Genomic DNA, 18,937 nt, shown 5'->3' with positions numbered 1-18,937 from the left:
TGACAATATTTTATACTCAAAATAAACGTTTTCACCCCAAGAATGAAAAAAATCATGAAAAAAAATAGTTCGCTTATTTTTTTCATTCTTAAGGGTGAAGATGTTGAGTTTGAGAATTTATATTGTCACTCGCTATTTAGTGTGCGAAAACTGTGCTTTTCTGGAAGTTTTTTTGGGGGTTTTAAGGGTTTAAGAAAGTAGAATAGAAGCTTTTCTGTTTGGCCAAATTGGCCGCTGTGAACCAAATATAAGTCTTTGATTAGTAGTGATTTTTTTTTTCCTTTCTTTCTTTCTCCACCCTATACATCTCTTACTTACTTTCTGAAAATCCAAAATACTTCTTTTATAATGCGATTAGATTTTAAAATTTGAATGTGTTTTAATTTTTAATTTAAATTTATAGTTAAGTTAATAAAAATTAAAGCATTAAACTAATAGTAATATTTTAAGTTCATATCAATGACATGTTATCAAAAGAAGTGAGTTGAAATATGTAACATGATTTTTTATAAAAAAAATTATATAAACTAAAACAAGAAAAAAAAAATATAGAGAGATCAAATTTTGAATGTTACTTTTAAGGAGATAAAAGTTAGAAGAAAATTTTAGAATGACTAAAAATAAATTGAGAAAGGTGGATCATTTTTGTTTAAAATGGGAATTTTGTATTGTTTTATTTTTGTGCTTCACTATCATTAACATGAACTTTTTTCCTAAAGTTTTTTGCAAATTTTTTAACATATTGGAGTAGTTTCTAGAAGGGCGGACATTAACATGACTTAGTCAATCTGAAAAGAATTTGGAAAAATAACTAAATGATATACAAAAATTACAACAATTTAAATAAACAAATTTCTAGTGCAATGTCACCTTGAAGAGAATAGAGAATCATAACATGTCAATCCATCAATTAATTAACTATTTTTTTTTTTAAATCTGAAGTGAATCCTGCTATATCGATCCTAAATTTCTTTGGGGACATATTTATCATTCAATAATTTATTTGTCATATTATTTTTATTTTTACTTATTTTAAAATAAACTTAAATTTTATCTTTCTCCTAAGGTAAAATAAAATAAAAAATCTCCCTAAATTTATGATTTGAATAAAAAATAAGACTTAAGACAAATGCTGCCAGCCATGTACCACACCATTTGGTTCTCTTCCTACCTCTTATTTCTATCAACCCCCTACACCCATTTGTCATTTTCATATACTCCTACATCATACTATACTATACTATAAAATAATTAATATCACCCTTTCTTCATAGAAAAATTAGACCCATTTTCAAACTCTCACTAATGAGTGGAAAACACGAAAAAGAGGAAGAAAGAACAAGAAGAGCAATAGTAATACACACACCAAAAAAATGAAAAGGCCAAACACAAATCTCTAGTTTCAAACTTCAACAACAATTAATCTTTTCCTTTTCTGAAAAGTGTTATGTTAGGTACTTTGTTTTGTTAATCCAAAAAAAGTAAGTATTTACACAATTTCAATTTGCTTTAATCTCTTTTTGTTTACATATAGTTGGTATAAGTTTTAGATTTTAAGAATCATCATGTACAAACAATGTAAAAAATTTCACGCATATATACGATTGTCGAACCAAGTGGTTGAGTTAGATTAGTTACCCTAGTTAAGAACGAATCTTTGGATAAAACCCGAGTTCGAATCTTGGTTGAAACCATTTTTATCTAGAGTTTAATTCATGTTGAAAAATATTGAATTTTTTTTCGGAGAACCTGAGTTTAACTAGTGAACGAAACATTTATATGCGAAATTAACATCCTTATATAATCTTTTGTTATCATATATTTGGAATTTATTGTAGGTGAATAAACTAAGGAGAGACAAAAATGGATGGGAGTTTAAGTAGAAGCATAAGTAGGAGTTTAAGTAGGTCAAGTTGGAGAATGGAAGAAGTGTTTGCTAGTGGAAGATATTCTAGAAGAACTTCTAATGTTGATGAAGATGAAGAAGCACTTAAATGGGCTGCCATAGAAAAGTTGCCAACTTATGATAGGCTAAGAACAAGTATCCTTCAAACATATGCTGAAGAATATGGTGATCAAGATCATCCAAATAGAGTTCAACATAAGGAAGTTGATGTTAGAAAGCTAGATGTGAATGAAAGACAAAAATTTATAGATAAAATCTTCAAGGTTGCTGAAGAAGATAATGAAAAGTATTTGAGCAAATTCAGAAACAGAATTGATAAGTGAGTTTTCATATGAACTTTTTTCAAACCTATACTATTATTTATGTGGTTTAATTATTGCTTTATGTGTATAGTAATAAATATGATTCAAGTTTTTTTCTTAAATTTTTGAATTTAAGGAACACTTTCAACATGGATTTTTTTTTTTTTTCACTACTTGTTTTGTTTACGACTAGAACAATTATGATTAAGTGGGTTTTTTTAATGTAATTTTAGTTTTTATTTTTTGTATTTTTTAGTTTTGATTTATTTTAAATATTTAGATAAAATTAACTAAAATGAAGGCTTGTTTATGTATGCATTTGACTTTTGGGCCGGCAAACTAAATGCCATCTGTTTTTGTGGTATTGAAATTGAAATAGTAAACACTTAATGATTATTTGTTTCTTATATTAATTGTTTGTCTTTGTCATTATTTGAGAGCAAACATCAAGATGGATCTCAATTAAACGCGGTAACTGCGTCATGTAATTACCACAAAAAATAAAAAAATTCCATTTTTTTCCATGCTATGTTTCTAATCGTTTGATTTGAAATCAATGTCCGAGATTGTATATAGTTAATTTTATTAAAATGTAATATGAACCGTCCGATCTAAAATTAACGATCGAAGTTGATTATTACAAACGAGTTTGGGTTCTCTCAATTTATTATTCCTCCATTTGGAGAGAGATAGACACATTAAGAATTAGTGGGACCCATTAAAAGTGGGACCCACTAATTTTTTCTTGTGTCTATCTCTCTCTAAATGGAGAGATAATAAATGGAGGGAACCTGAACTCATTAGAAACAAATAATCTTTATCATTGTTCATTAAATAAAATTTATATTTCTGAGACATAGATACTTAATCAAGAGCTTAAGATATTACATGATGGTTTGATGAATGAAATCGAGTGTCTATTAGTTTTTAAGTATGAATGGTTAAGTCTCATATCGATTATGAATTAGAAAAATATTAAATTTATAAAAAAGATAATTCACTAACATGATGTCTTAAAATTTTGAGTAAAGATATAACGTCTCCATCTCTTATGGTCTAAAGATATTTAACCCGACATTTCTCTAGAGCAGTCTTGACTCTTCTTCAACATTAGTCAATCTAGTCGGTGCATGCATGTACCAATAGTATTAATTCTTAAACATTTTTTATACTATATGATATGATACACACACATCTCTAACATATTGTTCCCACACACATACCCCTATACGGCTATACTTAATGTAAAAAATCATGGATCATCCACTTGTTTATTAAATTAAATTGTTGTTATTAATTATTGCAGGGTTGGTATTCGACTCCCAACAGTAGAAGTGAGGTTTGAAAATCTTAGTATTGAGGCAGATTCCTATGTTGGTAGCAGAGCTTTACCAACCTTACCAAATGTATCATTGAATATGCTTGAATCAGCTCTACGTATTTTTGGTATTAGTACTGCCAAAAAAACTAAACTCACTATTCTTAAAAATGTTTCTGGCATTATTAAACCTTCTAGGTACGTAAATTAATCACTAAATTTATTTGTAGTAAAATATTAATCTTGAACTTTTTTTATATAAATTTATTTATTATTAATTATTTGGTATGGTGTTAGGATGACCCTTTTACTAGGTCCCCCTTCATCAGGGAAAACGACTCTTTTGCTAGCTTTGGCTGGAAAACTTGACACTGACTTAAGGGTAAGCTCCAAACCCAAAACTTAGTCAATCTTATCTTCTTAATTAGTCATATTATTACTAGTAATAAAATTTAGTAAAACAATGACAACAAATTAGTTTTATCATTATTTAATTATCACTCAGAGTCGAACATGCTACGTCGATAATATTCAAGATGTTTTAACTCAGTTATAAGATAATGTTAACTATAATCTCAAGGGATGTGACAATCTACACATGCGCAATATTGCATATGTTAGATAAACATTTTTTTATCACCATTAAAAAAAACTCTTTTTTTAAAAGATGAATTAGTACTAGTATAATGTATACACTATATGTATAAATATTAATAAATATTAGAAAATTTCTAACACTTGTATTAAAGGTACATGTTAAGGAATTGAATTGAATAATTCAATCCAAAACGTCATATATTCAACTTCTTAAAGTCAAAATTATAAGCTTTTTAATATAAAATTTCTGTTTTTAGATGTGTCAAATTCTGATTTATCATTTTTTAAAACTAAATCTTTTACTTGGAAAAAAATAAATATTTTAAAATTAATTATTAGTATTAATAAGGAGCTTTTTATAAAAATAAAATAAAAATTAGATAGTCTAATTTGAAGTTGAACTTATATTTAGGAATTATAACTTTTTACTAAATAGGACTTATATTCATAGAATAATAAGCTATAAATGTTGTTTGGTTTGGATAAAAATAGGTAGAAGGAGAAATCTCTTACAATGGATACAATCTCAATGAGTTTGTCCCTAGAAAGACTTCAGCATATATTAGCCAAAATGATGTACATTTGGGAGTAATGACTGTAAAAGAAACATTGGATTTTTCAGCTAGATGCCAAGGAGTTGGGACACGATATGGTATTAAATTAATTTAATCAAAAATTAATTTCCTTTGATATTCTATTATATTCAATTTTTATATTGTTAGGACTACTAAATTTAAAATTTTTTGGTATTAAAAATTGTTACTGCAGATCTATTGTCTGAGCTTGCTCGAAGGGAAAAGGATGCTGGCATATTTCCTGAGGCAGAACTAGACCTATTCATGAAGGTATATATGATTAATTAATTATATAATCTCAAATATTAAACAATCAATAATAATAATATCCCTTTTATTATATATAAAAAAAATATTCACATTTTTTTGTACATGTAATTTATAGGCAACTGCAATGGAAGGAACAGAAAGCAGTCTCATTACAGATTATACGCTCAAAGTAAGTGGTTTATTTTTTTTTAACACTATTTAGTGGCGAAACTCTAAATTATCAGATTCCTTTCTTCTGATAATAAACAAAGGGTTAACAAACAAAATAATATTTATATTTATTTGAAATTAAAATATTAGATATAGAAGAAAATAATTTGATTAGATTCCAACATTGTTCCTCATTCAGTCATTTGCAAAAGTCCAAACCACACGTTCTTAGGATTCACGACTATATGCTATCTTTTATATCGTCAAAAAATTTAATTCAACTTAATTAATCAAGTCCAAATGGTACAAGTAGTACCACTTGATCCAAACACTATAGATTAATATGTATGATGGTTAATGTAGGGCCAGCTGGAAAACCTCTTGTTCTATATGACTTGGAGTACATACTTAATCAAACTCATGCATTAGTTTCACATCTCTTAGGATATGACCTATATATATATATATATATATATATATATATATATATATATATATATATATATATATATATATATAAACGATGGTAAATCTTATCTTATAAGCCAGTTTTGTAGGGTTAAGTTATGTTACGTCAAATTCTTAATTTATGGTATTAGAGCCGCCCTCACGATCCATGAACCATTCCTATCAAGTCTCTGATCGGACCATCCATCCATTTATATTCGTGCACCAAATTCAATAGTGTTAGGTGCGAAAGAGTGTGTTAAGAATCTCACAGTTATGTGAATTCTCACGATGTTCTCTTTTAAAAAAAAAAAAAACTTTCAACGAAACTGAAAAAATGTGAATGTTATTTATAAACTACCATCAACTTCAAATTTTTAGATGATATGAGAATATCGTGTTTACCAAAATACAGTAACATCTTTGGGAACATGTATAAATCTAGGATGATTTTTTTTTTTTTTTGAAGTAAAGAACTTATACTTATTCTGATTAAAAAAACTCTTACTAGCTATAAGTTGAATTAAATTGAACCAATCATGTACACACTAATCTTATTAAAAATGGCAGGCCTGATAATTTAAAATTATTATGTTATGAAAAATCAACTAATAATTTGTTTGTTTATGTGTAACAGATACTAGGACTTGATATATGCAAAGATACCATTGTTGGTGATGAAATGCAGAGAGGCATATCTGGTGGCCAAAAGAAGCGTGTAACAACAGGTAACAACAAATAATAAGTCAAAATCAAAATCCTCTTCTCTTAAATTTTTAGGTTTAATTCCAAAAATTGAGAACAATGTTTGTCTTTTTAAGGCTCACATAGCTTTTGTCACTACATATATACGGTGTACTTAGATGTGGGAATAAGCCATGCTGGCTTACGAGGTCTTAAGGTCTAGCCTACATAGTTTCAGGTCAGCTTAGTCTATATTTTTAAATAGACCAAGCCAAAACTTTTTTATAAGCCTATTTAGTTAAATATGTCAGACTGCAGACCATTAAAAAAACTTTTTAACCTACTAGGTCGGCCTATTTAAGTTAATACCAATAATATTTTTATTACTATTATTATTTATATATTCAAATTTGTATTTTGATTAAATTATAAATTTATTAACTTTTTCGATAGTTTAAGTTTATTAATGTACATTAGTTTCACACACACATATATATATATAGTTAAAATCTCTAAAATATCAAAAGTACATTGATTTATTAGTTCATAAGTATTTTTAAAAATAAATGTAATTATTTATTTAAATATGTTCATGTGAAATAAGTTTTTAAACAGGCTAACAGGTCACATTAGCCTTTCAAAAGACCAGACTCGGGCCTAAAAAATAAGCCTATGATAGGCCATAGGTCAGACTCATGCCTTCAATTTTTTGACAGACCAGGCTTAGGCTTGGCAAAGCCTAGCTTAACCTAGCCTATTTCCACCTCTAGTGTGTACTATTGCTTATCTATGAAAAACTAAAAATTATGTTTGCTTTTGTTTTTCAGTTTTTGAGTTTGGTTTTTTTTTTAATTATTATTTTGTTTTAATTTTATAAAATCTGTTTGTGTTGGAATTTGTTTTGTGATAGTTGTCACATTGATTTTTTTTATGCATTTTAATTTTTTTTTATGCATGTTGTCACGTTGATTTAAGTCCTTATAACATTTATACCCTGTTTATTCCATAAATAAATTTCATTAGCTGGAACTTTGCTCATCTCTCATATATACTATAAAAATAACACTTTACATCTATATCATATGTATATAATAAGTCATAATGCCTTAAGATAATAAAATATACGTAGAACATCAGAGGGTCCAATTAAAGATTGCAACAAAGTTCAACCACTCATGTATCTCTGATATCATCAACACTAATATACTAATATAAGTTTACTCAGTCAAAGTTAATCTATATACTAGCATGTTTACTGAGTCAAAGTATATACTAGTATATATAAATATAATTGCAATTAATTAGTCATTATATGTTAATATGATTTTACTCATATAAAATTCAAAGATTTCATTTTCATGTTGATAAAATAATTCTTCTTTTTTAACAAGTCAAAATAATTCCTTCAAATGTACTAAAAAACAATCCTCAAATTTTGTCTCAATAATATTTCTTGTTGTAATAGTGTCAGCAGTGGTAATAATTTTACTTTATAACTTCATCAGATATGTTCAAATTTCAGATGAGATAGTTGCAAAAGAGTTATTACTACTACCATTATTAATAATAATTTCTCCTTTTTGAATTTTTTTTATTAAAAATAAAAATAATTTTCTTTAACACTTAACAGTTTTAGTGTTTACTGTTAAGTCAACTAATGAGTACCTTTAAATTCTTGTATAATATTTTTAGGAAAATGCTAAACAGTGCCCGGGGGCACGTCACTGTTTAAGGAACCAAATATAGTAATATCATATTGAAGTTTGTGCAGTTAACTCCTCGAAAGTCAAAAAAATGTTATTTTCAATTTTAAAATTTCTTTTTTTGGTTTCCTTAACCAGTGCTCTGGGGGCACCGGTTAGCATGACCCATATTTTTATAACCATATTTAGAACATTATAAACATTTCTCCCACCAAAATTTTAACAAGTGGTCAATTAAATATCAGTGTTTAGTCCCGTTAACTTAGCTCAGTTGGTAGGAACATCGCCACTATATGTGTAGGAGTCCGGGTTCGAACCCGGGACACTTCACTTATTCACTTTTAAGATAAATTTTCTAGCCACCGGACATAAAAAAAAATGTATCAATGTTTTAAGTGTCAAAAAAATCTCAAGAAACCAAAATTTTATATAAATAAAACATATTTAATGCTAGTTATGTTATATTGACATGGGTTTGGATTTGCCACACAGGTGAAATGATTGTTGGGCCTACAAAAACACTTTTTATGGATGAGATATCAACTGGTCTTGATAGTTCCACAACATATCAGATAGTAAAATGTTTCCAACAAATTGTACACCTCACTGAAGCAACAATATTCATGTCCTTACTTCAACCTGCTCCTGAGACATTTGATCTATTTGATGATATTGTCTTAATATCAGAAGGTCAAATAGTATATCAAGGCTCACGTGAACATGTCATTGAATTCTTTGATTCTTGTGGGTTTAAATGTCCTGACAGAAAAGGAACTGCAGATTTCTTGCAAGAGGTATATATTCATATGTTGCAAATCATCACAATGCTTTTGTTATTAAATAAAAATACTAGTTACCAATAGTTAGTTGGTTCAGTGGTAATTGGCCCTGGACTTGATAGGGAAGACCAAAGTTTGTTCCCCCGCAACTGCGATTGGAAGGAGGCTGGAACCACTTGATGCCAGAATTGGCCCCCGAACTAGATTAGACGGTCCAGTGGCCCGGATACTGGTGGTGAAAACCAAAATAGCATTAGATTACTTGAAGAGCTTATTTTCAGATAATTTACTTATTGTTCAAAGAGCTTAATTAAAAATCACTTTAAATTTTGTACAGGTTACATCAAGGAAAGATCAAGAACAATATTGGTCAAACAGAAACATACCATACCGTTATATAACAGTCACAGAATTTGCAAACAGATTCAAACAATTCCACATTGGAACACAGCTTCAAAATGAACTATCTATCCCATTTGACAAATCAACAGGACATAGAGCATCTCTTGTTTTCAAGAAATACACAGTTCCTACAATGGAACTTCTCAAAGCATGTTGGGACAAAGAATGGCTTTTAATAAAGAGAAACTCATTTGTTTACATATTCAAGACAGTTCAAATATGCATTGTTGCTATCATATCAGGAACTGTTTTTATAAGAACTGAAATGCATAGAAGGAATGAGGGTGATGCTGCTGTTTATATTGGTGCTATTTTGTTTACTATGATCATGAACATGTTCAATGGTTTTTCTGAGATGCCAATGACTATTGCAAGGCTTCCTGTGTTCTACAAACATAGAGATCATCTTTTTCATCCTCCATGGACTTATACACTTCCAAATTTTTTTCTAAAGATTCCTATTTCAATTTTTGAGGCTATTGTTTGGGTTCTTATTACATATTATACTATTGGATTTGCACCTGAAGCTAGCAGGTATGTAACCTGTGAAGCACGGACACTACTCTGATTAGGCGTGTCCTGGTGTTGAACTCCCGTTGGTGTCTGACACTGACATTTATAGTTACATTGAGGGCTAATTCATTTCTAACTTGTAGGTTCTTCAAGCATTTGTTGTTGGTGTTTCTTGTTCAACAAATGGCAGCTGGAATGTTTAGGGTAATATCTGGAGTTTGTAGGTCAATGATTATTGCCAACACTGGTGGAGCCCTCATGCTTCTTCTTGTTTTCTTACTTGGAGGTTTCATCCTTCCTAAACGTGAGTCATTAATCAAACCTATGAAGCACTGACATTGATGCCAGATAATACATTGACAATTGACATGTCACATCAATATTAAATTGATTGAATGAAATCACATATTTCAGTGTCGTGTCTAGACATGACTTCAATCGGAAGTATCGTGCTAAAGAGATTATAAACTCAAATTAAAGCACTAATCTATGTAATTTGTTATACTCACCAATATGATCATGCCTTAATGTTAACAGGTGACATTCCAAATTGGTGGGTGTGGGGCTATTGGATTTCTCCATTGTCATATGCTTTCAATGCTTTTTCTGTGAATGAAATGTTTGATCCAAGGTGGAGCAAACCGGTGAGTACTATAATATTACTATTTCTCAACACCGTATAAAAAAGTGCGATTAAAAGGTTCATATAAAACTTTTATATTTCTAACTTGAAATTTTCATGTTTTGCAGTCTTCAGATGGTTCAACTTCATTAGGTGTAGCTACATTGAATAACTTTGATGTTTATGCTGAAAAATATTGGTACTGGATAGGTGTAGCAGCTCTTCTTGGTTTCACTATTTTATACAATGTTCTCTTCACTCTTGCACTTATGTACCTTAATCGTAAGACCTCGCATTATTTTCTAAAATTTAAGTACATTACTTTGTTTCCACTTGATGTTCATGTAGTGTCAATGAAAGCTTTTTAATTTGATTTGTTTTGTTTGATTCACTAGCTATTGGAAAGAAACAAGCAATTATATCAGAAGAAGAAGCAACTGAAATGGAAGCTGGAGGAAATTCCAAGGAGGAACCTAGACTTGTAAGGAAGGAGTCCAACAAAGGCAATAGCAAAAGTAAATATGAAACTAAACAACTTCAACTATAGTTTAGCTAGAATTGCATTTTTTGTTTGTTTGTTGGGTATGGCTCGTAGTATACTGATAAGTGGACAGGCTGATCGAGTGAGGCGAGTATTTAAAAACAAGTTGTACTTTGTAGACCCTAAGCTTGAATAATATGAAGGTACTGCAGCCGCATTGCAGTCAAAGATGTAGGCACAATAGGCCTAACTCCGTGATCAGTAGTATCATGTGTTTTCTGTTTGCGTTTTTTTTTTATCTCTTTTTACTTTTGAACTAGGGCCGTTGTTCTAACGTTTTTTGTTGTGATGTGGAATGATGCTAATGAAGCTTGTCTTTACATGATTCATTTCAGGAGAAGTAGCAATGCAGAGAATGCCAACACTTGAGTCGGCCAATGGAGTTGCTCCAAAGAGAGGAATGGTTCTTCCTTTTCAACCACTTGCAATGTCTTTTGATAGTGTTAATTACTATGTAGACATGCCAGCAGTAAGAACCTCATCCTCATATAGCCTTTTTTCGATAAGAATTTTTTATTTTAATAATCAATGGTACCTATGAAGTTTTAATTTGAACTTTGAACAGGAAATGAAAGAGCAAGGAGTATCAGAAAATAGGTTGCAATTGCTTAGAGAAGTAACTGGTGCATTTAGGCCGGGAGTTCTAACTGCGTTAATGGGAGTTAGTGGAGCTGGAAAGACAACTTTGATGGATGTTTTAGCTGGAAGGAAGACAGGTGGTTACATTCAAGGAGATGTTAGAATCTCTGGCTTTCCTAAGAACCAAGAAACCTTTGCAAGAATCTCCGGATACTGCGAACAAACTGATATCCATTCACCCCAAGTTACTGTCAGAGAATCTGTTATTTACTCGGCTTTCCTTCGATTACCTAGAGAAGTCAATAATGAGGAAAAAATGGTAAGCACTAAGCATAGTATCTTTTTTATGCTTCCAACCTGGTTTTAAATAGCAGTCGCGATCTTTGATATCATGAAGAATCACAGGCAAATACAATTGATGTAACCTTAACAAAATTTATTTCTTTTCAGAAATTTGTGGATGAAGTAATGGATTTGGTGGAGTTGGATAATCTTAGGGATGCTATAGTTGGCCTTCCAGGTGTTACAGGGTTGTCAACTGAACAACGAAAAAGACTAACAATAGCCGTTGAGCTTGTTGCTAATCCTTCAATCATTTTCATGGATGAACCTACTTCAGGTCTTGATGCAAGAGCAGCAGCAATTGTTATGAGGACAGTGAGAAACACTGTTGACACCGGAAGAACAGTTGTCTGCACAATTCACCAGCCTAGTATCGATATCTTTGAAGCCTTCGATGAGGTACCAATAAACTTGTCATCTATATGTCTCATGTGCTTTTACTTTTGCCTCTTTGGATAAACAACTTAATTATGTACTTTTAGAATTCGTGCTTATTGTATAAGTGTTTATGTATGAGCTACGATTTTTATAACAAGATAAATTGAAGTCAAATTGTTTTAGATGCTATCCTGAAGAATTTATGAAAATAAGCTGAAAACAACTTATGGACATGTTATATGTTGTTTTCGTAAGCTCTTTCAAACTGTCTCACAAGTGTTTTATGCTAGTAAATAAGCTCGAATAAGCCAATCCTAACATGACGTTTATCTTCACGGCCTTATGATAATTAAAATTATTTTATGAATCAGCTACTTTTGATGAAGAGAGGAGGACAAGTGATCTACTCAGGACCATTAGGAAGAAATTCACACAAGATTATAGAATATTTCGAGGTATTAAAAGTTTACAAAAATTTGATCATATTTATTTTATCAAGAGTTTTGTAAAATGAATTCAACATATCATCCCTTGGTCACAGGCAATTCCAGGGGTCACAAAAATTAAGGATAAGTACAATCCAGCTACATGGATGTTAGAGGTAAGCTCTATAGCAGCTGAAGCTAGACTTGCAATGGACTTTGCTGAATACTACAAAACCTCAACATTGCATCAGTAAGTCCACAAAAAATTATACCACCCTTGTTTTCGATTTGATTTGCACGCATTTGTTAGTATTTTAATGTTCAAATATCGCAATTGTTATGAGTAGGAGAAACAAAGCTCTTGTAAGTGAGTTAAGTACTCCTCCACCAGGAGCAAAAGATGTATATTTCACCACTCAATATTCTCAATCAACTTTGGGACAATTCAAATCATGTCTATGGAAGCAATGGTTGACTTATTGGAGAAGTCCAGATTACAATCTTGTTAGATATTTCTTCACATTGGCTGCAGCTCTCATGGTGGGAACAGTCTTTTGGAAAGCCGGCAAGAAAAGGTTTAAACTTGTTACCTATAAAGAAATGAAATATAATTCCATAGTGTTATTTTGATTTTTTTTTTCGTTATCTTCGTACAGGCATAGCTCAGCTGATTTGAACACGATTATAGGAGCATTATATGGTTCTGTATTTTTTGTCGGTGTCAACAATTGTCAAACTGTTCAACCAGTAGTAGCGGTTGAAAGAACTGTTTTCTATAGAGAAAGAGCAGCTGGAATGTATTCTGCTTTACCTTATGCCATTGCTCAGGTCAAAGCATTAGTTAAAAGATAAAGTTTAAGGGTCTTTTGATTCGCAAAACAATAAGTACTGAATAGAACAATACCTTACTCACTTTTCAAATCAAACATGGAACAATACCTTGGTTTTTTACGAATCAAATGCACCCTAAAATGTTTTGTGCATGTTGCTTATTATGTTGACATGGTTGTTTCATTTGTAGGTTGTTTGTGAAATACCATATGTATTTTTTGAAACTATATATTTTGCATTCATAGTGTATGCTATGGTAGGCTTTGAATGGAAAGTGGAGAAGGTGTGTTGGTTCTTCTTTGTGAGCTTCTTTTCCTTCTTGTACTTCACATACTATGGGATGATGACAGTTTCCATTACACCAAACCACCAAGTGGCTGCAATCTTTGGAGCAGCTTTCTATGGACTCTTTAATCTCTTTTCTGGTTTCTTTATCCCAAGACCAGTAAGTAACATTTCTTTTTTAATCTCCTCATTTCCAAAGTTCTTTCTTTTTAAGTCTTACTTTTCAAACAATACTTTAATGATATAGAAAATAAAATGACAAGATTTAATTCACATATGCACGGCCCGCGGACACTCCTCAGATTAGGCGTGTCCCGTGTTGGACACGTGCACCGACACTTGATTAGGCGTGTCCGTGTCTGTGCTTCATATGGCCGCATCACCTTGTGACTTGTCAGTTCATTATTCAACATAGTTCTTCTAAGTATGCTCATGGTTATTTTGGCTGACATAGTTCTTCTACAAAATTTGACATTTCAGAAAATTCCTAAATGGTGGATTTGGTATTATTGGATTTGTCCAGTGGCATGGACAGTGTATGGATTAATTGTGTCACAATATAGAGATGTGACAGTAGGCATAAGTGTGCCTGGTGAGACTGAAAAAATTGCCATCAATAAATTTATTGAAGAACATTATGGATTCAAACCAGATTTCATGGGGCCAGTTTCTGCTGTTTTGATTGGTTTCACTGTATTTTTTGCATTTATATTTGCCTTCTGCATCAAGGCATTGAATTTCCAAACCAGATAAAAATAAAAAGTACAAGCTTCTTGAAAGTTTTACCAATGAGATTATGAGAGTGTTTTATGTATGTGTATACATCTACTATATTAGCTATGGACAACAAATTTTGTACTTGATGATGATAGACAACTATATATGGCAAACTTTGCTAAAATGTTTGAGTGTCATGTGGTACTTGTAGATTTTGTTGATCAATGTTGATCATTGATGCATGTAGCTTAATTAGTTAAATTTGACATTCTTTCATTTTAAACACCATAAGGGGAGGTGCTCACTTTGTTTCTTTGATAGTAGAGTTCAATCCTCTTCTTAGGCAGGATATTGAAAAGAAAAAGAAAAAAAAAGGCAAATGATTTTATTTTATCAAAAGTAGAAAGAAAAAAGTTGCAATTAGCATTAAAACACACACACACACACACATATATATATATATATATATATATATATATATATATATATATATATATATATATATATATATGAAGAAAGTGAGGTGATGTGACGAAAAATATGATTATTATTGATCGATAGTGTAAAATATGATTAATGGACTATGAGGGGGGCAGGCGAACAGGAACCGACCGAGAACCAGAACCACTTGATTGACCCCTTCGTACATACTCGATTCATTAGGGTCGGGGATTAACCAATAATAAAACAAGTGCAAAAAATAGCGCAAGCGAAGTCGGGAAACTACTTTCAGTGCATATTCATTCTTCTTTTTAAAAGAAGTAGTTATAATAATATATTCGTAAAATAATTATCGATAATATTAGAGAAAAAAGAAAATTATTTTTTCCGTAGACCATAGGGACTATTTTTTGTCAAATACTGTAACTATTTTTTTCCGGAGTTCGAACTCTGATCCCATGCATATATAATGTAATATCCTGCCAATTGAGTTAAGCTCACGAGACCCGTAGAGACAATTGGTTTGAAAGTGTATTTATGTTAAACTCATGAAACAATTACTTCCTCCATTCCAAAATAACGTCGCATTTGACTACTACACATTTGTCAATGCACAATTTTAATAATTAATATATTTAGTTGTATATTATTAAAAAATATTAAAATGTGATATTTTAAAAGTACTTATCAAGTCAAATCTAACAAGATCTTACTATAAATTGATATTTATCTTTATATATTAGAGATCAAATTACACCGGTGTAACATTTGAATAATGTGACACCGTTCAATAACACTTTAACGAATACAAATTTTACAAAATCCACCGTTGGATTGAAAGCTTATATCGTATAGATCATCAATGTTGAATTGTATAAAAATCTAAAATCGTTTGATATGTTTTTGAGATAGATCAAGATTAATGGTTTATGCATTTTTATTGAATACCGTTAATCTTGATCTATCTCAAAAACATATCAAACGATTTTAGATCTTTATACAATTCAAATCTATACGATATAAACTTTCAATCCAACGGTGAATTTTGTAAAATTTGTATTCATTAAAGTGTTATTGAACGGTGTAACATTATTCAAATGTTACACCGGTAATTTGATCCTCCCCTTTTTCATAAAAATATAGTCAAAATAACTTATCTTTTACAAGTAAAAGGAATGTTGAGTTGCTCACAATCAAGTATTTTGATGATGTGGCACTCTATAAGAAAAGTTTACAATCTCTATTAAAAAACATTTTCATCATTTGCTTTAATTAAATCATTTTAATTTTAACTAGTATAAATTACCCGTGCATTGCACGGGTTAGTTTTTACTTATAAAAATATAAATTTTTTATTTTTCTACGTTCAAAATTAAATTTTTTAAATTTTAAACATATAAGTAATTTATATTAAACAGTCATTCATTCATATACTTGTAAAAGTTTAATAAAAAAAAAATACTTGTAAAAGTTTCAACCCCGTGGTCTATGAATATAGTTGATAAATTTTGACATTATTAGGGGGACCGAACTTCAAACCCTAAATTCTTTATTTCTCTACATTGAGTCTAGTCACTAATATAACCTATAGAAATTTCATCCCATGTATAAAAATTTGGATGTTCCACCCATCATAAATATATCAGAATTTGGATGAACCTTCATCCTAAAATATTTCTAGCAAAGTCATTGGTGACTATATTTCCTATTTTTTTGTGGATTCGAATTTTCATTGCCCATCTTAATGGTCTCTTAATTATTTTGTGCGACAATTTTAATGACAATATTTCACTCTTTTTTTTTCTTTTATGAATTCATAATTGACTAATGTGTTTATTGACAACAATATGAATATTAACGAAAATATTTACTAATAAAAATTTAAACGCCATACATAAAGTGTTTAAAATATTTAGTTAATAATATTTATAAAAATTATTTCTTTTGAAAATTTAAATGTATTCATGTTAAAAAAATAGAATAAGATGTCAAAATATTTCCTAAAATATTTCTAGAAAAGACATCGGTTTGCTATTTTTTTATGGATTCAAATTTTCATTGACCATCTTAATGGTCCCTTAATTATTGCGTTGCAATTTTAATGACAATATTTCACTCTTTTTTTTCCCTTTTATGAGTTCATATTTGCTTTGACTAATGTGTTTATTGACAAAATATGAATATCACGAAAATATTTACTAATAAAAAAACAAAGACACGTTTGCATGAGTTTGTTGCTACTCCTCTGATCACTCGTAATAATTAAGTTAAATAAAAAATGAGAAAAAATACACGTTTGAGAAAAGAATTGAGACTCCTAAATCGAACTTTTTTAAATATGTAAATAAAACAAAGATAAATGTGTAATCTAAATAATCACGGGTAATGAAATCATAGCAATGAGCCTATTTTATAGGGAGGTTGAGCTTAAAAATACAATATTTTTTGTTAGAATGTCTGTGAAACTTTTATCTATACCTTCAAACATATTATTTAGTATTAATAGAGTGTGGCTTTTATGTAGACCTTGAAAAATATTATTTATTGGTTAGATTTAATTAGACCTTTAAACATATTATTTATTATTAATTTGTTATTAATATAATGTGTAATTCTACCAAAAATATTAATAATGTGTAATGCATTCATGAGAAAGGATGACCGTAAAACTAAAATATTGAATTTGAAACAAATAATAATAAAATAAGAGGTTGATTAGTAGTGAGCTATTGGATAAAAAAGATAAACAATGCATTTATGTCTATTGTCTTTTTAATTTTAACATATTTGTTTATTATTATGGTTTTATTACATGTAATTATCTTATTGAATGTGCCTAACCATTAATTGTTGTAAGAATTTTTCTGGATGGATTCAAATTTTCATTGACCATCTTAATGATCTCTTAATTATTTTGTGCAACAATTTTAATGATAATTATTTCATTCTTTTTTTCCTTTTATGTGAATTCATATTTGCTTTGACTAATGTTTTATTGACACAATATGAATATTAACGAAAATGTTATCTTTTCTAGATTGTTTTTTTTGGTGTTTTTTAGTTTTATTCTGGACATGTTGTATCTCTTTGATGTTCTGCTATCATATAAGGACAGGACTGAGCTTATGAGCTCCATGCTTAAAGTTGAGCTTTGATTTTTTTGAGGCTCTTATGTACCAGACTTTACTTGTATTGTGTTTTAGCACTTCTTGTGCTATTTTCTCTATTTAATTAAAAAAATTGCTTTTCCAAACAAAATTATGTTATATTTTCTAAAGAATTGAATTCATTTAAGTAGAAATATTTCAAAATTGCCATTAATATATTTTTTATTAAAATAAAATATTCTCTAATATATTTTTTATTAAAATAAAATATTCTCTCAATTTATTTTGAATTTAAAATTAAATTTCAAAATCATAGAATATTATTATTATCACATCACATATTTTTTTTTTGACGGAATTATCACATCACATATAATCATGATTCATTTTGGTTATGTCTTCAATGTATTTAATTTTTTTATAGCCATTGTACCCAAGAAAAAACCTAATAGGAAATAAATCATGGACCCTGTTAATATTAGATTGATATGTTTTATAATTAATATATTTAATCATTATGGTATTTAATTTGAATTCATTTAAGTGTATGTGTTTCAAAATTGGTATTAATATGTTTTCTAATTAATTGAAAATTTTCATTCTTGTAACAAAAAAACATTCTTTCCATTAACTTTGAATTTAAAATTTCAGAACCATAAAGTCAAAATAAATAATAATTCAGAACCATAGATGACTCATAGCGTGCCATTTTTCGATGTTCTTTTTTATCAAGTTTTTTCTATGTGAATAATAAACAGGTTTATTTTGCATATAAAAATAAAATATACTGATTTATTTTGCTTATATTAATAGAACAATAACATTAGTTGATACTACTAAATTCTAATTTGTATAAGGAATATTGTCATTCTTCTACATGGATCTGCAAATAAAAAATTATATCTCAAAATTAGTACGATTATAATTATTTATAAACATCATTTAAGTACAAAACTTATATCAACAAAAAAATGTAGTAGAAAGATGTAAATTAAAGATATATACCAACACATTGCAATTTGG

The 18,937-nt window shown here is 29.4% G+C and overlaps 1 protein-coding gene across 1 annotated transcript; it reads left to right on the top strand.

Moving 5' to 3' along the window:
* The first annotated feature begins 1,169 nt into the window (after nt 1-1,169).
* LOC123895521 (ABC transporter G family member 36) lies at nt 1,170-14,563 on the top strand. The gene is made up of 23 exons (XM_045945898.1): nt 1,170-1,481; nt 1,839-2,225; nt 3,515-3,724; nt 3,824-3,908; nt 4,616-4,775; nt 4,892-4,968; nt 5,084-5,137; nt 6,203-6,293; nt 8,445-8,746; nt 9,069-9,667; nt 9,790-9,950; nt 10,184-10,290; nt 10,397-10,550; nt 10,664-10,783; nt 11,145-11,278; nt 11,375-11,707; nt 11,839-12,129; nt 12,480-12,563; nt 12,650-12,783; nt 12,881-13,108; nt 13,190-13,361; nt 13,555-13,809; nt 14,130-14,563. Exons 2-23 carry the CDS (start codon nt 1,864-1,866, stop codon nt 14,400-14,402), a joined length of 4,386 nt encoding a protein of 1,461 aa, XP_045801854.1. The 5' UTR covers nt 1,170-1,481; nt 1,839-1,863; the 3' UTR covers nt 14,403-14,563.
* The last annotated feature ends 4,374 nt before the right edge of the window (nt 14,564-18,937 follow it).

This window comes from Trifolium pratense, linkage group LG7 (assembly GCF_020283565.1).
Source record: "Trifolium pratense cultivar HEN17-A07 linkage group LG7, ARS_RC_1.1, whole genome shotgun sequence".
Classification (NCBI taxonomy): domain Eukaryota; kingdom Viridiplantae; phylum Streptophyta; class Magnoliopsida; order Fabales; family Fabaceae; genus Trifolium; species Trifolium pratense.
This window is presented reverse-complemented; position numbering and strand designations above follow the sequence as displayed.

Coding starts and splice junctions, on each gene's coding strand:
- LOC123895521 (XM_045945898.1), top strand. CDS start 1,864: ATGGATGGGAGTTTAAGTAGAAGCATAAGTAGGAGTTTAAGTAGGTCA. Junction 4,776..4,891: donor AGGAGTTGGGACACGATATG/GTATTAAATTAA, acceptor TTGTTACTGCAG/ATCTATTGTCTGAGCTTGCT. Junction 8,747..9,068: donor CTGCAGATTTCTTGCAAGAG/GTATATATTCAT, acceptor AATTTTGTACAG/GTTACATCAAGGAAAGATCA.